The sequence below is a fragment of the Canis lupus genome, chromosome 35 (genome assembly GCF_048164855.1).
Source record: "Canis lupus baileyi chromosome 35, mCanLup2.hap1, whole genome shotgun sequence".
In the NCBI taxonomy this organism is placed as follows: domain Eukaryota; kingdom Metazoa; phylum Chordata; class Mammalia; order Carnivora; family Canidae; genus Canis; species Canis lupus.
The window spans coordinates 23,459,359-23,481,864 of NC_132872.1; the positions used below are offsets into that span (position 1 = coordinate 23,459,359).

Sequence of the window (22,506 nt, forward strand, 5' to 3'; positions counted from 1 at the left end):
GGCATCTGATCATCCTCTAGATCTGATAAAATTCCTTATCCTCCACTGCCAGTATGTTACCATCCTACCCTGCCTTGAGTAGGAATTAGGTTGAATCAGTTTGTAAGAATCTCTCTTATGCTTAATGTTTCCTCTTAGTTAATTTTCCATTCACTGACTCTCACCCTACACTTTGGCTATGAGGTTCCCCCCTCAATTGTCCTTGTGAATCAGAAGTTAAGCCTGATCTCTCCCTTACTGCAAAACCCCCATTGCAGTAATCCTTCCTGAATAAAGTCTTCCTTATGTCTTTTAACAAATATCATGAATAATTTTTTCCTTCACACTACTCTCCCATAATTTTTTAGCTTCAGCTGAACTGGACTTCTTTCTCCCATGTCAAGACTTTTGCATATGCGATGCCTTTGCCTATGAATTTGTGTTCGCAGCTAACTGCCATTGTCCTTCAAACTAAGCATCATCTTCTCAGGGAGGCATTCCCTGAGCCTGAGGCTGTTAGCTCTCGTGCTAGATGTTCCATGGCACCTTATATTTCTTTCTTTTTTCTTTTTTTTTAAAGATTTGATTCATTTATTCATGAGAAACACAGAGAAGAGGCAGAGACACAAGCAGAGGGAGAAGCAGACTCCATGCAGGGAACCTGATGCGGGAATCGATCCCAGAACTCTAGGATCATGCCCTGAGTCAAAGGCAGACGCTCAACCACTGAGCCACCCAGGGATCCCTTCTTTTTTTTTTTTAAGATTTTATTTATTCATAAGGGACACACAGAGAGATGCAGAGATACAGGCAGAGGGAGAAGCAGGCTCCATGCAGGGAGCCTGATGTAGGACTTGATCCTGGTACTCCAGGATCACAACCTGAGCGGAAGGCAGACGCTCAACCACTGAGCCACCCAGGCGTCCCAGCACCTTATATTTCCAAACACTCTTCACACTTGCATTTTGTCGCCCATCGTGAACTCCATGAGGATAAAGACAGTGTTGGTTTTGTTTGCTGGTGTCCTCAACAGCTACAATCGACTGGTACATAGTAGACACTCAAATATTAGCTGAAGGTGTGAGTAAATACCTTTAATACATTTAAACATAAGACCAATACATTTAAGCAAAAGAACACAAACATACAAAAAATGGAGTTTGTTTAGGATAATTTTTATGTTCACATAGTTTTAGTATGGCATTAACAACATAGAAATCAAAGACTGACTTAGTATTTAATCTATATTAATTTAATCTCTATCAATCTGTATCAATCTACAGTTTTGGCAACATTCTATTAAGTCATAAGAAAGCTTTTCAAAAGGTCCTCTAATTGAATAATACTATAAAATATTAAAGATGGTATTAACTGTTCATCAACGCAAAAGAGAATATATTCACTTTTCAAAGAAAGTAGCAAATCAAACCTCAAGCCAGCATATAACACTGCATATTCTTTTCATAACATAATACTGTGAAGCATTCCTTTTCTTCTAGCATCTACATTAGCAACATTTCAGCAAGACAAAAAAAAATCTTAGATGACAAAGCAACTTAAGCACTTTGCTTTCTTTTTGTGGAGCTTCTAGTTACTACCGGCACTCGGGAGAAATTAATAGTTGTTTTGGCTTTCAAAGCTTTTTTCAAGTATTTAAAAATGGACTGAAGGCTAGAGGAAGGGGCTAAGTTGTGTTCTTCTGTACCAGCTGAAACGATAGGGAACTCCTTTTTTAAAACAGTAGCTGCAGGTTTATCCAAAGGCTTAGGACTTGTTACCCATTCACGGCAGTGGTGCTTTATCCAGGCTAATAACTGTACATCGCTCCCCAGCTGGTGTCCTACATGATGGTCGGAGTCAATAAGTGCAACAGCATATACTTTGTTCATCACTTCCCACTTTCTACGTACGAGTAAGTCCATAAAAACCAATCCTCCATAACCATGTACTATGAAAGCAACATCCTTGCTTTCAGTCTTTGAAATGAAGTAATCCCAAATGTAAGCCATGTGTTCTTCAGGGGTGTTGCTCCATCTTTTAGGGATGTACTGGAGAGGTTGCTGGAGAGATAAAACATTCTCTGCCTGAACCATTTTTAGGGAAGAGGACCCAATATTTTGTGTTAAAAGGCCTTTCCACTCTTTTTCCATCTTTAGGTCCACAAAATTGTCATTGGGATTTAGCACAATTACATCATAATGGGCCTGCAAGGCCATTTGAATACACGGTATCTGACTTCCATGTTGGAGACCATGATGTATTATTGCCTGCTGACTCCATTGACCAGCTCTAAAGACCCCATGGTCTTGAAGAAGAACAAGAAGAATAGAACGATGACTTGTTAATAATGCTTTCTCACTCATGAAAAAGAAGCTTCTTGGTTCCTTATCAGCCTCTGGTGGGATATACACTTTTTGTAATTTGCATACTTTCTCCAAAAGCTCATAAATGTATTGTGCAAGCAAATGGCCAAGGGCCTGGTAGCGCTTGCTATTCCTCTCAAGAACATTTTTATAATAGTTAAAGACAAAAGGCCTTTGTGTCTCCGTGTGTCTCAACTCAGCTTTTTCATTGAAGTCATATTTAAGTTCTTCTAGGAAGTCAGATTGTTCAAGAAATTTTTGGAAGCTCAGCTCCTGAGTCACTGGTAACCACTGAAAATAAAAAGCAACGTGTCAGTGGTAGAAAAAAATAAAATTTTCAGCTTGTTAAATTATTCTTGTAGGAAATCATGCTAAAATTAAGTACTTTGCTAAGACATGATCCTGGTAACTTATGCTAAAGACTTTAACTCAAAATTATTGTGAATGAAAAAAAAATGATTGTGAATGATGCAAAATAGTAAGGCACAGTGAAATAAGGAACAATGGCCAGACCATACATCATGACAGAACTGACCAACAACCCGTAGCATCTGCCCAGGATGCCAACCCCTTATCTACAATAAATACCCCAGGAAGCCAGCCTGCTGTAAGTCAGAGTTGTAGGAAGCTAGACCACTATGTCTAATGACAATCCAGGAAGCTAAACAATGACCTCTGTTACAACTGGCCCAAGAGGGCAAGGACTTAACTAATAACTGAGAGTTTTCCTCATTTTTATCTCCCCGTCCAACTTAGGACCCATCAGAGAAAGTCAAATATGCATCCCTAACCAATGACACTAGATATTCTGCCTCTAGTTAGTACACTGGCAGCTTCCCCAGATGGATAGTCCTAGGACATACCAACAGTCTTCCCTTTTTTTCACTATAAAGCTTTCCCATCCTTCGGCCTGCCCTTGGGTCTCTGACAAAATGCAAGTGATGGTGGCTGACTCCATTGTTAGATTGAGTGTAGAATAAATAGGTTTGGCTTTTTTCATTTGGTTGATCTTTGTTTATTTCTATAGTAAACACTTAATAAAAAAAAACCAAAATAAATAAATTTTGCTGTTAAATGGCAGGGGATGGCAGTGGGGGTGAAATGTCAAACAGGCAGTATAGGCTATGATCAATCTATCTTATACTAGAAGATAAGGTTATTCAGAGAAGTGAAAAAGCTGCTGACTAAAAAGTTAATTTTTTTTTAATTTATTTTTTATTGGTGTTCAATTTACTAACATACAGAATAACCCCCAGTGCCCGTCACCCATTCACTCCCACCCCCCGCCCTCCTCCCCTTCTACCACCCCTAGTTCGTTTCCCAGAGTTAGCAGTCTTTACGTTCTGTCTCCCTTTCTGATATTTCCCACACATTTCTTCTCCCTTCCCTTATATTCCCTTTCACTATTATTTATATTCCCCAAATGAATGAGAACATATAATGTTTGTCCTTCTCCGACTGACTTACTTCACTCAGCAAAAAGTTAATTTAGATAGTGATTATGGACAAAGCCTAAAGGGAAAAGAAAAGATTTTGAAAGGTTAAGTTGCTTGCTATGAAGATTATTTTTTTTTGCTATGAATATTATTAACTAAATTATTATTCAATAAATGATTGGGTACTAAGGCTGACTTTGAAATTCATGTTCCTGACAAATACATGAATATGCTCTCTACTTAATTTCTTGAAACTGACACTCGCAATCCATAACCATCACTTCCAATAAGTATACTGAAAATGACTTTTAGTGCCACACAAGGCGCTACTAAGGCTTAAGACAAAATTAAGATGGTGCTTGCTTGCTTTATTTTCTTTTTTCTCACTTTCTGAATCTTATATTCTGATTTCCATATATAATTGGCACCTTATAAAGGTGTTTGGTTATCCAAAGCACCCAACCCATCTAGACTGTTCTCTATTCCTCCCTGTTCCACTAAAACCTTTTTCTTCTAGTGTGACTGACCTCAGGTGCTATTATGTAATTAATGTCTTCTTCCAAAGTGTAAATGATGGTTAGACCTAACCATCCTTTAAAAGGAGAAGCTTCTGGAATTAGATTGATTTAGGTTTAAATCCTAGCTCCAAATTTTTAGATTGAGTGACTTTCAGCAGGTTGCTTACCTTCTATGAGTTTCTTCAACTTCTGAGTGTTAGCTTATTTATGCCATCTAAAATAATCATCCTTATTTCTATCCTGCTACTCTATTTTTCTTTTAGCCTATATCACTACTTAATACATAATTGCTTGCATATTTTTATTTTTTTAACCATTTAATTAATTTTTTAGGAGGGGAGAAGGAGAGGGACAGAGAATCTTAAGCAGATTCCTGGCCTAGTATGGAGCCCAATCTCATGACCTCAGGGTGAACTGAAATCAAAAGTTGGACACTTAACCCACTGAGCCACCCAGGCACTCCTTGCTTGCGCGTTTCAAAATTATATGTCTTCCCTTAGAATGAAAGCTGTAGCAGAACAGAAATTTAGTTTAACTACTGTATCTTTGATACTTAGAGTGCCCTTTAGCACAAATTAATATTTTTGAATGAATACATGCAAAATAGGGTTAACATTTATTTCACAAGGCTGTTGTGAGAAAATAACTAATGTAGGTAAAAACCATATTATACACTATCTCACACATGGAAGGTTCTGTGAAATTGACAGGATGAAATTCCTTTTTGAGAAATGTGAAGTTAAAAACCACATATATCTATATATCTTTCTACCTTCCTTATTCACTTTAACATTGTGACATTTATCCATATTAATGAGTGTACTTCTAGGTCATTCATTTTGTCTGTTTATGGGTATTCCATTTTTTGAATATGCCATAGTTCAACTATTTTCCTGTTGAAGAACATTTAGGTTACTCTAATTTTCCACTATTATAAACAAAGCTATGATGGACATTTTATAGCTGTATTTTGTGCACATATCAAGAATTTCCCTAGGCAATATACTTAAAAGTGGAATTTCTAGGTTATATCGTCATCTTGCACTTTGCCAGACATTGATTGCCAAAGTGCTCTCTAAAAAGGAAGGTCTATTTTATAATGTGGCTTGGATGACCAGGTTTGCATAGAAAAGCAGTAGTCTCTCAGATCTAAAATACTCTGTTTAGGAGCACCTGGCTGACTCAGTCAGAAGAGCATGCAACTCTTGATCTCAGGGTCATGGGCTGAAAGCAGTCTCTTTTTGTACTGAAATAAAGAGAAATAAAGAGAAAGATACAGTATATATAAAACTCAATGAACTGAACAAAGAATCTTGTGAAGAATTCTAGTGAATTCAAGAAGCTAGTGGATTAACTTTTCTTTTAATCAGAGAGTAAAATAGACAAAATCAGTATATTTAATAGCATATAGTACAGCATTTAATTATTCTTTTCCACCTCTGTGAAGTGTGTACCTAGTTGTTTGAGAGACAATTGAGAATTTGCAAACTGCAGAAACAAAATGGCACACAGCTTTATAAGTGACAGGAGGAGATTGGGTAAGCAGGAGTAAAGTAGACAGTATCTTGCAGAACGGAAAGCGAGACAATTCTTTAGGATTTACTTTAGCACATTTTGCTTGGTTAATATATTCCAACCTGTAACTCTTCCCTGAATTCATATTTGGCTACTCAGTATATTTACTTAAATGTCAGGGAGCCATCTCAAGCTTAATATGTCCAAGAGACCTCCTTCCATCTACTCTCTCTACTCTTTACTACCTTAGTAAATGGCAACTTTATTCTTTCAGTTACTCATGTTGTAAATTTTCCTTCTTTTTAATACTCAATCAGCAAATCTTTAGGCTCTGCTATTTGAGATATATCTGTAATCAAATCACTCATCACTCCTCCACCTCTACCACCCCAGTCCAAGTCACCAGTTCTCACGTTCATTATCAAGTCTCTTGTGCAATCTCTTTGCATAAGCTCTTATCATCCTGCAGTATGTGTGATAAGACTTTCCACACAGCACCTAGGAAGATCTTTTAAAAGCCTCTAAATTGGATCTCACACTCCTGTTCAAAATTCTCCATGGTTTCTCCTCTCAGAATAAAAGCCTAGGTCCTTATTACCACCTACAAGCTCTCACATGGCCCTTAGCTCTGCAATGTCATTTCCCTCCATTTTCTTATTTGCTTACTCATCTAGCTGTATGATTTGGTTCTTAGCTCTCTCAGGTGTCATTTCCCCAACATGCTCTTGCTTACTCTGCTCTAGCCACACCTGGCCTTTTTGCCTCCAATCTGTGAAGCAAGCTCCTGTTTTTTTTTTTTTTTTTTTTTTTTAATTTTTTATTTATTTATGATAGGCACACAGTGAGAGAGAGAGAGAGGCAGAGACACAGGCAGAGGGAGAAACAGGCTCCATGCACCGGGAGCCGGACGTGGGATTCGATCCCAGGTCTCCAGGATCGTGCCCTGGGCCAAAGGCAGGCGCCAAACCACTGCACCACCCAGGGATCCCAGCAAGCTCCTGTTTAAGGGCATTCTCCCTTGCTATGTCTACACCTTGGAACAATCTTCCTCTAGATATCTGTAAGGCTTTATTTCCTTCAAGTTTCTGCCCACTTGTTTTCTGATCAGAGATCAGAGCATTCTATTTGAAAGGGCAGTCCTCTCCAATTCTTCTTCATTCCCCTAGGATTCTTTTCTCTCTCTCTCTCTCTCTCTCTCGTTTTTCTTTTGTTCTTTATTTCTCTTTCTGCTGCCTCTCTCTGTTTTAAGCACTTACTACCTACCCTACCAGCTGACATATACTTGCTTATTGTCTTCCTGCATTAGAATGTAAGTTCCATGAGAGCAGGGAGAAGGACTTTGTTTTGTTCACTACTCCTCTATCCTTAGTTCTTGGAATAATGCCTGAATACTAGGCATTTAAATATTTTTGTTAGGACTTTATGATTTTTGCTAAGGGCATTAGGAAGAAATGAGCAAAAGTCCTATAGCTGTATATACAGGAGAAAGATACATACAAAGCTTTTAAAAAATTATAGAGGTTTCTTGTATGATTTAAAGTCAGTAAAAGTCAATTTAATAATCATTTTTAGAGAATATCCTATGCATATATGTATGTTTTCTCTTTTACAAATCAAGATGGTCCATTAAAATAAAGGAGAGAAATTAAATTTTTTAGTTTTTGAAAGAATGGATAGGATTAAGATGGCTTAGTTTTAGGAATAAGCTTGTTAGAACTGCAAAACACAGTTTTCTCGGTCAATATGCTTATTTTATAGAGAAGTGAGGCTTTCAAAGGTAAAATGACATGCCCAACGTAACTCAGGCAGTTCTAGGAGCCTGAGAGAACATTCATTTTTACCAGTGATCTTATAAATGCATAATATTTAACTGTATTTCATTAATCCACCAAAAATTTAGTGAAGGCATTTGTTAGACACTTGGTGTCTTATATAATATAGCATAGACATTTTACATGGAGTGGAATAATAGAGAACGGTATGTGATCATTAATGAGAATTTTAAATTAGATCCTTCTAGAAATTTGGATTAGGAGGTTGACACAGCTTTTATTTTTTGTTCTCAGGATGGCTATTGTTTTTAATTATTTATTTAACAATTGTGGTATAATATACTAAAATTTACCATTTTATTTATTTATTTATTTTTAAAGATTTTATTTATTTATTCATGTGAGACACACACACACACACACACACACACACACACACACACAGAGGCAGCGACACAGGCAGAGGGAGAAGCAGGCTCCATGCAGGAAGCCCGACGTGGGACTTGATCCCTAGTCTCCAGTATTAGGCCCTGAGCTGAAAGCAGCACTAAACCACTGAGCCACCCGGGCTGCCCAAATTTACCATTTTAACCATTTTTAGTTGTACTGTTCAGTGGCATTAAGTACATCACATTGTTGTGCAACCATTACTGCGATCCACCCACAGAACATTTTTCATGTCGCCAAACTCTAACTTTGTAACCATTAAGGGATAACTCCTCATTTCCCCTTTGCCCCAGCCCTTAGCAAACCATTCTTTCTATGAACTTGACAAGATAGTAGCAGGGGCAACAGACTCACAGATGTAAATAATTTTAATTAGCTTGATTTTTAAGGAACTCCTTTCCTATTTAGGATCATAATGTGGCTATACTGAACAATATTTTACATTCTTTAAAGGTGAATAGTAAGCTTTTATGAAAATATAATTTTACTTCATTCCTGTTTCAGCAAAAAGAAAAAAGAAAATATAACTCTAAATTTGAGAAGTTAGGGTCTAACCCCAGATTACACAGTAATACCTTATTACTATAAGCAGTCCTTGATATACTTAAGAGTTCCCTTTGTGTAGCCTATACCATTAGGAAGCATAGAATGAAAGATGCTTTAAAGCATTTAAAAGTATCTAAATCCTTTCTTTTTAAACCGTGAACATCATTTTATTTATTTGTTTGTTTAGAAAAACAAAACAAAGAACCTTTTAAAACATATTTTAAGAAAATAGGGATCCCTGGGTGGCGCAGCGGTTTGGCGCCTGCCTTTGGCCCAGGGCGCGATCCTGGAGACCCAGGATCGAATCCCACATCAGGCTCCCGGTGCATGGAGCCTACTTCTCCCTCTGCCTGTGTCTCTGCCTCTCTCTCTCTCTCTCTCTCTCTCTGTGTGACTATCATAAATAAATTAAAAAAAAAATAAATAAATAAATTAAAAAAAAAAGAAAATAGTGGCTATTTTGGTACAAAAGCAGCATTATTTTCTCAACACAGAATGCAATTATGAAGCCTTTTACTAAAATTTTGCCTGTATACAATGCCATTTAGTAAATTATAGAAAATAGTAGAAAATGATAAAGCTAATGAAATGACATTATATAGAAGGTTAAAAAAAAACCCAAACTAAATCCCTTCCTTCTGGTATTCCTTCTCCTTTCCTATCTCCCAGGAAAGGCTAAAATAGCTGAATTTAATCTACCTGAGGCAAAGACCTATAGAAAACAGGATTTTAGAAAGTAAAAAAACAAAAACAAAACAAAACAAAACAAAAAACAGATGTCACCAAATCTTGAGTTTCCCAAATTTGAGTATGCAACGAATTTTCCAGGAAAGTTTAAAAAAAAGTTTACTGAACAATTATAAAGAGAAACATCCTGTAACCACTCTTAAAGGGCCTTCACACACTTATCCCTATCTCCAAAAGCAACCACTCTGGACTTTTATAGAAATCACTACTTTGCATCCTTTATGGTTTCATCTCTTAAGTGTACAGCCCTAGAAATTATAGCTTAGTAGTTCAGATTCATACTTAAAAAATATTTGATATGTCTTTCTTGTAAAAATTTCAAACAGATTATTAGGCTCCACTTCTAGGAGATTCTTTATTTTCTGCACAGGATTTTATTTTATTTTTTTAATTTTTATTTATTTATGATAGTCACACAGAGACAGAGAGAGAGAGAGAGAGAGAGAGAGAGAGAGGCAGAGACAGGGAAAAAGCAGGCTCCATGCACCGGGAGCCAATCATGGGATTCAATCCTGGGTCTCCAGGATCGCACCCTAGGCCAAAGGCAGGTGCTAAACCGCTGTGCCACCCAGGGATCCCTCTAGATTTTGATTCAAAAGGTCTGAGGTAGGACCTGGAGGTAGTTTTAAAAAAGATGCTCCCAAGTAATTTTGAAAACTAGATTTTTGGATTTACTGACTTTGTCCCATCCTGGATCCTATGTTTCTTGATTTGGATTATTTAGAGGTAAGTGGGTACCAAAAGTTGAAGGCTAAAGAAGATTGAGACTACCTAAAGCCTCAGTTTTACTAAACAGTAACATAAAACGAAATTTTTCTCTTGAAACTAACCAAATGAATCAAGGCAAAGAAATACTAAGTAAAGACAACATTTTAAGATAGAACACTTCATAGAAATTAGTGGTATATATACAGGATCACTTGGCTCAGCCCCAGGGCCAAACAATAATTTAGGGATCTTCGGTTAAAGGTTTGTGCAGATTCCTCCTATAGCTTTTTGTACAAAAGATTATCCATCTGCTGCTCAAATACCTAGAATTACTGAAGGTTTTCATGACTACTGGAAATAGGCTATCCCACTGCAGGGCAATTACAATTGCTGGTTATCTTCAAAACGAAGTATCTTTAAAACTAAACAACCTATACGTCTCTTTTCATGATTCACAGGTTATTTCATTTATATATGGAAGAAAACTTCCCTAATGTAAGAATTCTCGGGATTTTAAAGATAAGAATCAATTACTAATGAAAATCAAGTGAACAGCTACATAACACAGTGCTCCATATATGTTTGTAAAATCTAGGCTTTCCTGAAGCCCCTGGAAAGAAGTTCCAGATTTCTTGGTTGCTTTTGTTTTTTTTTTTTCTTTTTTTTTAAAAAAGATTTTATTTATTTATTTATTCATGAGAGAGAGAGAGAGAGAGGCAGAGACACAGGTAGAGGGAGAAGCAGGCTCCCTGCAGGGAGCCCAATGCGGGGACTCCATCCCGAGCCTCCAGGATCACACCCTGGGCTGAAAGCAGGCGCGAAACCACTGAGCCACCCAGGGATCCCCTAGATTTTTTATTTTAGTTTTTAAAACAGGAAGTCAAAATGTTCACACTGCCCATCTAATCCTCTTTACAGGGGTGCCTGGGTGGTTCAGACAGTGAAGCATCTGTCTTCTGCCCAGTTCATGATCCCAGGGTCTTGGGAGTGACCCCCGTGTTGGGCTCCCTATTCAGGGAGGAGTCTGCTTCTCCCTCTCCCTCTTCCCCTTTCCCCTGCTCATTCTCTCTCAAATAAGAAAAAAAAAAAAAAAAAGCCCTCTTTACATTCATTTTGTACTTAAAGTTAATTCACTTGTGATAAGAAAGGGCCTTTTGCAAATTTTAAGTTCTCTTCAAAGGAATAGTTAATCAAAGGGTAAAATAGTTGATCAATTTCACACTGCCACTTTGTCTTGAAACTATTAAAACGATACCCATTGCTTAGAACAAAAATACAATGAATACCTAACTTCATCACTTTATATGCATTTTTAACATTTAATAAAGAACCACATGCATTGAGCTAAAACCTGTCCATCCTCTTATAAAATACCGGGTTAGTGAATTTCTAATCTCAAGTGATTTTAATTTGAAAGGCTCTATACAGCATGAGCTCAATGTACAAAAGAGAAATGATATTACTCCCATACTAACACAATCATTCACTTTTTTGGGGGGGGTGTCTTTCTTATTTTTATAATAAGGAAACTTACACCTGAGCATCATAAAACACTATAAAAGATCAGTTAACCAGTCTTTCATAAAAGAAAAAGTGAGGTTAAATGATTCTCTCAAATGTAGAAACTGAACTTTTTCAGTCCTTTAGTTGTTTGCAATGCAGTTAACTATGAGCCAGAGATGAATGCTATAACAATAAAACTACTGGTTAAAAAGCAAATTTGAAAATTCTTGAGCTTCAAGTTCATCTATCTTCACGTTTTTCAAAACAAGTTCCAATTCAAAGAAACAAACTGGCTAAGTCTTCATTAACAGAAATGATATATTTGGTTCAACAAATTTCAACAATATATTTGCAAGCTGAATAATTTGATCGTCTTAGAATTTCATTTCTTATATGTTAACTTATCGCTAAAACCATTTACTTTTATGGAACCTGCTAATTTGGGTGGAAATGGGTAAGGCCTACTTACACTTTTCTTTATAATGTTCCCATGTCTCAGCTCTATTTCCATCTTTTGCAGTTAATTTTTTTCCTACAATATTTGCAAATGAATTGGGCTGGTTTGATTCCGGAGTTAAACCACTCAATTAAAAAAAAATTGATTTATGGGGCATCTGACTGGCTCAGTCAGTGGAACATGCGACTCTTGATCTCCAGGTTGTAAATTCCAGCCCCATGTTGGGTATAGAGATTAGGTAAAAGCAAAAACAACAACAACAAAAACTAAAAAAAAAAAAGTTGGTTTGTAAGGAAACTTAAAATTCAGATATTTTTCTGTAAGCAGTGTTTGGATTTGTCAAACAGAAATAAGTTAGGGTCCCTACATGAAACGCTTGTAGTAGAGGTCAATCTCATCGAGCCCTGAAATAGTCCCGCTTTTCAACCATGCCCGCCCCCCCTCCCTGTAAAACACTCCCCCAGCCCAAATGGGCCTTCACACCTGGGGGAGGCTCGCCCCCGCCTCCGCCTCCGCCTCCGCCTCCGCACGGACGGTCGGTCTCCAGGAGCTCGAGACTGCGCTCTGGCGGCCGGTCCGGCACGTTCCTGTGCGGGGCGCGGGCGGGCGCGGGCCGGCGCGGGCGGGCGCGGGGCGGCGGGCCCTGGGCTCCGAGCCTTCCGGGGTCCCTAGGCCTGGGCTAAACCGCCCTGAGCAATTTTGTCGGACTTCCTGCGATTACAGGTCACACATTTATTTTTATTTATTTATTTTTAAAAAAACTTCCATTTATTTATTTTTCAATTTATGATTTTTTTTGGAGTTCATTTGCCAACATAGAGCATAACACCCAGTGCTCATGCCAAGTGTCCCCCCCCCCGTGCCCGTCACCCAGTCACCCCCACCCCCCGCCCACCTCCCCTTCCACTACCCCTCGTTCATTTCCCAGAGTTGGGGTTTATTTTATTTTATTTTTTTTTAGACTTTACTTATTCATGAGAGACAGAGAGAGGCAGAGGGAGAAGCAGGCCCCATGCAGGGAGCCCGACGCGGGACTCGATCCCGGGACCCCAGGACCACGCCCTGGGCCGAAAGCAGATGCTCAACCGCTGAGCCACCCGGGGATCCCAAGATCACACATCTTAAAAAATTACTCCACTATAGACATCGTGGCCAAGGAAATAGGACAATTTTCTATGCTGCCTCTTTCCAAGACCTCAACAAAACAAAACAAAACAAAACAAAACATCCCCCCCCCCAGAAAAAAAAAACATTCTAAAAAAATACCAGACTGGGTGTCTCGAGAACCGGGCCGGTTCCTAAGTACTGTAATAGAAGTCGAACGAATTCCAGCTCAAGCCACAGCCGTCGACGTCCTATTACCTCCGCAATTTTTTTTTTTTTTTTGCATTTCATGTTTTTAAAAAAGCGAGGTCTAGTGGTGTTTCCCCCCCTAGCCTAAAAATGACGAATTTGAATTTTATTTATTTATTCTTTTACGAATTTGAATTTTTAAATAGACCCTCCGTTACTGGGTCTTCTCCCAGCGGGCCGAGAGGATTCCCCCTCCAAATGCCCATCCAGCGGCCGCGCTAACTGATGCGCTTCGGTCCTTTTGTTGGAGTTTGAGGACAAGTATGCAGGAGAGATCGTGCATAAGGTGATACCCCAAAGGAGTATGTTGATTTCATCCTTTTATGTCGCGAGTGAGTGACACTTTCTTCTCTTTTCTCTGGGTCACCTCGAGCGAGCCCCTGGACTGCAGGAATTTCCTAGTTTCAGTTTTCCGGCTGCCCAGTCCTCAAAGTCAAGGGAGCCTCCGACGACGCGGGGCTCTAGCGATCCGCGCGACCTCACTTTCCCACAGGGGCACGGGCCGAGAGGAAGGCGCCGCCGGAAGAGCCGCTGGAGGTGACAACCCGCAGGGAAAGCTCGTCCCGGGAAGCGACTTCCGGGTGGGGCGGGAGGGGCAGCTGACTTCCGGTCTGAGCTCGGCGACGGCTCTTGCGCAAGCGCCGTTCGCACCTTCCTGGCTTCCCCCCTCCCCTCCCCCTCCCTCCCCCAGCCGAGGGGTCTTGAGGTGACAGCTACTGCGACTGCGACTCCGGCAGGCGGAGGAGAAGATGGACAAGGGGAAGGCCGGGCGGCGGCGATCTTCATCCGGTGAGAAGGGGTCAGGGGAGGCTGAGCGCGTTCTCCTGTACCTTTGGGCAGATGGGAGGCGCCGGCGGCCGGTCCGCGGCCCAGGGCTGCGAGGGCTCGCGCGGGGGCTCGGCTGGGCTCGCGCCGGCGGCGGGGGCGCGCACAATGGAGGGCCCCCGGCTCGCCCCCGCCCCGGGGTCGGCCGCCGCGGCCGAGCTGTCACCGCAGCCTGGGCCGCGCTCCCTCACGAGCCCGCGTCCGCTCTCCCTGCTGCGGCGAGCGCCTAGCGGCGGCGCGGCGGCCCGGGACCTCCCCGGCGGTGGCCGCCCGCGCCCTCCTGCCACGCCTTCCTCCCCGGCGCGGGCCAGCCCGGCGCGCGTCCAGCGCTCGCCCCACCTGCTCCCCTCTCCTGCGATTCTCGGCGTTGCGGGGTTCGGGCCGCCTCTTCTCGGGGCAGGGGGCAGCGGCGGCCGAGGGGCGGAGGCGGGGCTTGCTGCTCGGCACCCGGCCCCTCGCTCGGATCGTGGCTGCACCCCGGGCTTCGTTCTTCTCCACAGGCCCTCTTCGTGACCTTCTTCTTTTCCGAGCCTCTTGCTGCTGCTTCCACAAGTGGTTTGAAACGTCGGACAAAGGATTTGAAGCCGTGCCCCCATTGTGTTTTTATTCCCAGCGTATTTTTATTTTTATTTTTGAAATTGCGTGACGGCGTAAGTGTGCTGAGTTTGGGGTACTACATCTTGGAAACAAAATGTGGAGTTAGGAGACGAGGTGGAGCTCCTCCCAGGAACAAGTTTTTGTCCAAGACTTTATCCACTAAGAGTACCTCAGGTCCTCGTGGGAAGTCCTGTGGACGAACCAGAGGAGGAGAGGGGGAGGACACAACCTAACACCCCGATGAATAAGTGGTTTCGTTTCATTTTCTCCTTCCTTACGGTATCGTTTGCAGAGACAGCCTTCATTCCAAATTCATTAGGAGTCTCGAGGCAGTGCATCTCAAACGTTTTTCTGCCTTATTTGCAAAGGAGAAGTGAACAGGATTTGTGTGCTATTGCTTGAAGAAGTTAAAAACCTGAATCCCCCTCCCCTTTCTAAAGATTTTATTTATTTAGTATTTATTCATGAGAGTCACAGAAGCAGAGACATAGGCAGAGGGAGAAGCAGGCTCCATGCAGGGAGCCCGATGCGGGCTCGATGCGTGTCTCCCAAGAAGTTAAAAACCTGAATCCCCCTCCCCTTTCTAAAGATTTTATTTATTTAGTATTTATTCATGAGAGTCACAGAAGCAGAGACATAGGCAGAGGGAGAAGCAGGCTCCATGCAGGGAGCCCGATGCGTGTCTCCAGGATCACGCCCTGGGCCTAAGGCAGATGCTCAACCGCTGAGCCACCCAGGTGTCCCCAGAAACCCTTTTCATAAGCAACTATTGTTATCACGTGTGTGTGTGTGTGTGTGTGTGTGTGTGTGTGTGTATTCGAGGGATATTCTTTGCTTTTGAAAGTAAATGTTTTACATACATATAAGTATAGGCCTCCAATAGATCAATGTTTGTTTTAATAGATATTTTTTTCTCCTCTAGGACCTTAATGTAAGATTTACATGTTAGGAAAATACACATTGTTTATCTGGTGTCTTTTATGTGCTTTCTAACGACTTTACGGATTATTGTTCTTCAGTTTAAGAGGCACAGCCTTTTTTCAATAAGTGCATTTCATCTTGGCTTAAAACATTTTTTTTTTTTGAGGTGGGGAGCATGCAAGATATTAACCTGGTCCTTCAACAAATCCCATCTCCTTTCCCTTATTACATTTAGAGTTATTTACTTATTACAGTTAACTTGATGCAAGTGGTTGTGGGAAGTAAAATTTGAAAACAAAGCTGTTGTTTCTTTAAAACCATGGATGTTTATGTTAATTAACCCCCTGGAGAAGATTTCTTTTCCCCTGATGACTTTCCTTTTGGAGCGGTCCTTTCTCAAAAATAATTGTATAAAACCCATTCTCAAATCTAAATATTACCTAGCTGTTCTCCCATATTCATCTGGTTTTAAGAGATAAATATTAATTTTTAAGAATAATTATAAATACTGTATATTTAATTTTCACATAAATTATCAAATAAAACTACCGGCCAGTTGGTTTGAAGGAATCCTGGGTTCTGTGTGAGATTTAATTTTTTTTTTTTTTGTAATGATAGTCACAGAGAGAGAGAGAGGCAGAGACACAGGCAGAGGGAGAAGCAGGCTCCATGCACCAGGAGCCCGATTTGGGATTCGATCCTGGGTCTCCAGGATCGCGCCCTGGGCCAAAGGCAGGCGCCAAACCGCTGCACCACCCAGGGATCGCCCTGTGTGAGATTTATATGCATGTATTTGTCCTTTCATTAGGAGTGGTTGCTAACTTGAACTCCTGATTGGAACTGACGTTTATGGTCATCAGGATTTCATAATTCCCAAAGAGAGGAATTTGATTAATAAAACAGGAAGAATTCTAAATTGGAAGGTGGATAGCAGTAGAAAGAAAAAACATGAAGTTTTGAAGTTTCCTCTGTGAGGCTGCACTAGGTTTCCCTAAATGGTCTTCTAAATAAGGAAGAACTGTGAAGGGTTATAAAGTGTATTGCTTAGAACTCTTAGTTATAGGTAGCAGAAACCCAATTCTGACTGGGTTAAGCTAAACACAAAACAAGAATTTATGGACTCATGTAACTGATAACTGTTTAAGAGTGAGATGGCTTCCAGCCTGGCTGTATCTGCTTTAGGCCTTGGTTGTTAGGGTTATGGTCTAGGGCCCTCTGGGTTCCCTGAGATTCTTTTGAGTCTCTGAGGCCAAACTGTTTTTGTAATAATTCTAAGATGTTGTTTGACTTTTCCTCTTATTCTCCTGCATATGTACTATATCATAAAAAATTAAATGCAGAAGCAAATGGGAGAAAACAGGTATCTTTTATTAAGCTGGACATTAAAGAGATTTGCAAATAGGTAAAATAATGCCATTCTTTTCGGTATTTTTTAAAAAATACTTTTTCCCCCATAAAATACTTTAGCCATGTTAGCATGCAAGGAATTTATTGTTTTTAAATGAATTGGCAAATATTTTAAAATTAAGAGAAACATTTAATAGGTAAAATAATCACAAAAGCTAATTACCTTACTTTTCTGGAATGTGGCAATGAATCAGGAATTAAGCACAAAACACTTCTGAGCTGTGAGAGGAGAGATTACAAAATCTGTATGCTAAAGTTCACTCATGTGAAACTTCTCAAGCTTTTTTTCAGAGTATATTGAATCTACATTTTAAAATTATTTGTAACCCCAATGAGTATGAATACCTTACTTCCAAGTTCACAGCATATCAAAAGCAGTAAATTAAATGAGACACATATTAAAAAAATATCTGACACTAGAGACTGGTCCACTGACAGTTGAATGAAATAATAATTAAATGCATCGGTCATTCAAGGGAGAATGACTATTAGAAGCCTTTAACAACACCAAAAGTATAACAGAGTCATAGATAACCGCTTTTTTTTTTTTAATTTTTATTTATTTATGATAGTTAGAGAGAGAGAGGCAGAGACACAGGCAGAGGGAGAAGCAGGCTCCATGCACCGGGAGCCCCATGTGGGATTCGATCCCGGGTCTCCAGGATCGCGCCCTGGGCCAAAGGCAGGCGCCAAACTGCTGCGCCACCCAGGGATCCCGATAACCGCTTTCAAATGAACCTTTGAATTAAACAGGATAGTTCAAGTGAATTTTTTTTTTTTTTGAAGATTTTATTTATTCATGAGAGACACAGAGAGAGAGAGAGAGGCAGAGACACGGGCAGAGGGAGAAACAGGTTCCATGCCGGAAGCCTGACACTTGATCCCAGGTTTCCAGGATCACACCTGGGCTGAAGGGTGGCGCTAAACTGCTCAGCCACTGGGGCTGCCCATTCAAGTGAATTTCAGCTTTTCAACTGATTGCTTCAGGCAATATCCTAGGAAATCTGTGTTCACTTTCATTTGAATTAAGGATACATGTTTTTTGAGTATTTTCAGTACTAAACAGTGTACTAAGAATTTTACAAGCTTTAATTTTTTCAAAAGCCCCATGATGTGGTTATTATCTCTGATTTACAGATGAGGAAACTGAGATTTAGGGAGGGTAAGCAACTGTTAACATAAGTAAGAAATAGCTGAGATTCAAATCTGGTCTTTCTGATTATAACATAATGTAATTTTAACTAATTTTACTGTCCCAGGACATTAATGAGTCTTACTTGGAAAAGATAAGTTTCCATGGAAAATAAATATGAGAACAGTAGTTATAAGAAAATTTTATTTAAGGCAGGAGTTTTAGAGCCTTTTGCTATTGTACATTGTACCTCTTCAGGAGAGTAGCTGAGCATGCAGTGTTATTCAAACCTGCTTAAATTTGAAACTTCCCTGGCCCAGTTTCATCTTGAGGGTCTAGTCCCGTGATGATACAATTTTTTTTCAGTAGGCTCAGGTGATATTTTCATATTTTACATTGCAACTGTAATGAACCATGACTGAGGTTCAAAATCAGAATCTGCAATTAATCATGATAAAATGACATTATTTGCATAGATGTTAGCTGAAGCCATTAGAATGAATGGAATTACCCACAGAAGTTACAGAGTGAGAAAAGTCTTGACTCACATATGTTTAATTTCAAAGTAGGGAGGAAGAGGCATCAGTAAGCAGATAGGCAAATTAGGAAACATAGGTTTGGAAGCAAGGGAGGAGAGTGAAAAACAATGTAGATTAGAGAGTTAAAATAGTGTGAGGGTGCTGAATTTGGCAATTAGGAGGTCACTTGTACCACTGGTTTTTGTAGGGACAAAAGCCAGATTTCAAGAGGCTGAATGAAGCAGGGAAAATGAAATGTAAAAAGATTTCTGAAACAGGATGGAGTAGGAAATTAGGTAGAAAGGATTTTTTTTTCTTCTTAAGACTCTAAGAGACTTAAATCAGGTTGGTAGGGAGTGGGAAAGAGGTGAGTGGAGAAGGATATTAAGTAGGAGATGATTGATGGGGTGAGGTTTCAGGAAAAATGAGAGATTGGAATCAAAAGATAGTTTCTTGAGAAATGCAGAAAGGAGGGAAGATGGATAAAGATATAGATACATTTTGAGAAGTTAAGGATATTGCATTCATGGCTTCTTTTTTTTTTAATTTTTATTTATTTATGATAGTCACAGAGAGAGAGAGAGAGAGGCAGAGACACAAGCAGGCTCCATGCAGGGAGCCTGACGTGGGACTCGATCCCAGGTCTCCAGGATCGCACCCTGGGCCGAAGGCAGGTGCCAAACCGCTGCGCCACCCAGGGATCCCTGCATTCATGGCTTCTTAAGTGAAATAGGAAAGATCATCTTTTGAAAAAGGACTTTAAAGTGGTATTAGTAGCTCAAAATGAACGAGGTGGTCAATTAGGCATGAATAAAGGAGTTGTTAAATAAATTTGAAAGTCATTAAAACAAGTATGAGTTTTGTAGTAGTAGTAGTAGTAGTAGTAGTTGCAGTTACTATTATATTACTTTCTTTAGCAGTGCTAACAGTCTAGCATCAAAAATTTGGAAAAAAAAGAATTTAGTTTTACTTAGGGTTAAAGGGTAGGACAATATAAAGGGGAAAAATGGGTTTAATGTTAGTGAGGAAATGAAAGGGTCAAATAACTGGGGGTTGTAAAACGAGAAGTTCACTTTTGAGAACTTGGGCAGTACAGCGGTTTTCCTTAAATCCATTCACAAATGAATGTTACCGAAATGAGGATGTGTAGAAGTTTGTTGGAGTAAATTAAGGTGAGTCCATTGTTTTGAGTGAATTGGTTTATGGAAGCTTTAGGGCTTCAGGATGATGGTAAATTTTAGAGGTAGAAAAGAAAAATATGAATAAAGTATCAGAACTCTAGGAATGTTGGAGAGGGTATTGGGTCAATACATTGCAATCACAAATATGGGTGAAGTAATATTTCCAACTTAGGGAATTTTAAAGGAGGAATTTTGCAATAAAGAAAAAATATTAATTGGGAGTGGTGGTGCTAGGAAGAGATTGTTAATACCTACTCCTGATTTTGTGAGAGAAAAATCTTGAAAGAGCCTTAGAAAAATAGTGTAGTCAATAAAAAGCTAGGATTCAGCTAAACAAGGGTGGAGGAAAAGTTCCAGGAAAAGATTCAGAATTTAAGAACGTTGTATTCACTCTGGAATTTAGTGGGCGAGAAAAGAGATAAAGAAGAATGTGGGTGAAGGGGTACAGTTGAATTACATAAAACATGAGAGACTAGCAAGATAATAGGCTGTGGGGATTGGCATCTAGGGTGGTGAATGTGATTCTCGGGTCTGATGATGGAAGACAGAGTATTGGAAAGTAGATTAGAAAGACATGGTAACACAGGGAATGGGTTATGGATAGGACTGAGTAACTTCAAAGATCCAAATTGGAACTTTGTTATAATGTAGCTGCCTCAACACTGCTTTCCAGGTGGATAACTCTAGTAGGAGTCTTTAATAATTTTGAAGGCTGGCTAATACGGGCTGCTTTATCCTTCTGTGTATACACTTATAATGATAATTCACCTCTTGGTGCATCTGACACTGTACTGTCCTTTAATCCATTTCTGCCTATCTAAAATGTGCTCATTATCTGAAACTTCAGTGCTCAGTTCAATTGTGCCTTTCCAAGAACTATCCTAATTAACTCAAAACTTAAATCATATCTATTTCTTTTTTTTAAAATTTTTATTTATTTATGATAGTCACAGAGAGAGAGAGAGAGGCAGAGACATAGGCAGAGGGAAAAGCAGGCTCCATGCACCCGGAGCCCGACGTGGGATTCGATCCCGGGTCTCCAGGATCGCACCCTGGGCCAAAGGCAGGCGCTAAACCGCTGCGCCACCCAGGGATCCCTAGTTCTTTCTTTTTAAAAAAAATTTATTTATTCATGAGAGACATAGAGAGAGAGGCAGAGACATAGGCAGAGTTCGAAGAAGCAGGCTCCATGCAGGGAGCCCGATGTGGGACTTGATCCCGGAGCTTCAGGATCTCGCCCCGAGCCAAAGGCAGACCCCGCAAACCCCAGGCGTCCCAATCCTATCTATTTCTGAACTTCCATGGGTTTTTAGCACTTCTTACATGATGTTTATATCAGATTCTGTCATACATTCTAGCTTCCTAAATTGTTTAATCTCTGTCGTTATACTATTTACTTTGATACAAGGACTCTCTTATTAATCATATCCCTGTAGCCAACATGCCTGGTGTATACTGGTTAAGAAAACCACCTCTGGAATCAGACTAGTGATGAACCAACATAGTGACTTTGGGAAAGTTATTTGGATTCTTCAAACGTAAATTCCTCGTGTGTAAAATGGTGATAATACTGCTACTGATCTCATAAGGCTTTTATAAAGACTAAATAAAAATAATTTCTGTACTTAGCCTAGTGGCTGGCTAGCAGTGCTAATCATCATTGTCTTAAATAAATGTTTATGGAGTAAATAAGTGAATGAGTGATTTACAAGCTATTTGGGGAAAAAGTCATGTTTTTTAATTGTTTGACTCATGTATTTAGAATGAGAATAATTGAATTTTCCTTTTGTGTTTCTACTAATATACTGAGGTCTCTTAAAGAGTAATACTTCACTATAAACTATTAAAAGAATAATAATTACCATTTGTTTTGCACTAACCATTTGCCAGACATAATGCTAAATACTTTAATATAGGCTATCTCTCTTTTTTTTAAAAGATTTTATTTATTCATTAATGAGAGACACAGAGAGAGAGAGAGAGAGAGAGAGAATGAGAGAGAGCGCGGCAGAGACACAGGCAGAGGGAGAAGCAGGCTCCATGCAGGGAGCCCGACGTGGGACTCCATCTAGGGTCTCCAGGATCAGGCCCTGGGCTGAAGGTGGCGCTAAACCACTGAGCCACCCGGGTTGCCCAGGCTATCTCATTTTAATCTTAATTCAAAAGCTGATATTTTCCTTTTAAGAAGTCACAAGTAAGCCAGGATAGATACTTAGGTTGTCTAGCTTTAAAATCATTAACCTTAAAAAAACATTAAAGAATTTTTTTATCATTTATTTATTTATATATTATTGGAGTTCAGTTTGCCAACATAGAGCATAACACCCAGTGCTCATCCCATCAACTGCCCGCCTCAGTGCCCATCACCCAGTCACCCCAACCCCCCACCCACCTCCCTTTCCACTACCCTTTGTTCGTTTCCCAGAGTTAGGTGTCTCTCATGGTCTGTCACCCTCACTGATATTTCCCACTCATTTTCTCTCCTTTCCCCTTTATTCCCTTTCACTATTTTTTATATTCCCCAAATAAATGAGACCATATAATGTTTGTCCTTCTCTGATTGACTTATTTCACTCAGCAT

The 22,506-nt window shown here is 40.0% G+C and overlaps 2 protein-coding genes across 6 annotated transcripts in view; one reads left to right on the forward strand and one right to left on the reverse strand.

The window, feature by feature from the left end:
• Nucleotides 1-728: 728 nt before the first annotated feature.
• On the reverse strand, nt 729-13,550 carry LOC140624786 (putative protein ARB2BP). The gene is made up of 3 exons (XM_072811686.1): nt 13,503-13,550; nt 12,475-12,702; nt 729-2,633 (listed from the first exon to the last, which is right to left on the reverse strand). The coding sequence occupies exons 1-3, from the start codon at nt 13,548-13,550 to the stop codon at nt 1,536-1,538; spliced, it is 1,374 nt and encodes a 457-aa protein (XP_072667787.1). The 3' UTR covers nt 729-1,535.
• Nucleotides 13,551-13,964: 414 nt separating this feature from the next.
• Nucleotides 13,965-22,506, forward strand: part of SENP7 (SUMO specific peptidase 7) — a 139,698-nt gene continuing 131,156 nt past the window's right edge. For 3 of the 5 annotated variants that reach the window (XM_072811836.1, XM_072811837.1, XM_072811839.1), the window contains exon 1: nt 13,975-14,133. In XM_072811836.1, coding sequence (XP_072667937.1) covers nt 14,094-14,133 — 40 coding nt within the window. In that variant the 5' untranslated portion in view covers nt 13,975-14,093. Of the gene's footprint in view, nt 14,134-22,506 lie in introns of all 5 variants that reach the window. The other 2 variants (XM_072811835.1, XM_072811838.1) reach the window with 1 other exon arrangement.

Bases quoted from the DNA above. Each gene is read 5' to 3' on its own strand.
- LOC140624786 (XM_072811686.1), bottom strand. From the start codon at position 13,550: ATGGGCATTTGGAGGGGGAATCCTCTCGGCCCGCTGGGAGAAGACCCA. The intron at 12,703-13,502 runs GTAACGGAGGGT...CTGTAATCGCAG, and splicing joins GCCCGCTGGGAGAAGACCCA to GAAGTCCGACAAAATTGCTC. The intron at 2,634-12,474 runs GTGTGAAGGCCC...TTTTATTTTCAG, and splicing joins CGGGGGCGAGCCTCCCCCAG to TGGTTACCAGTGACTCAGGA.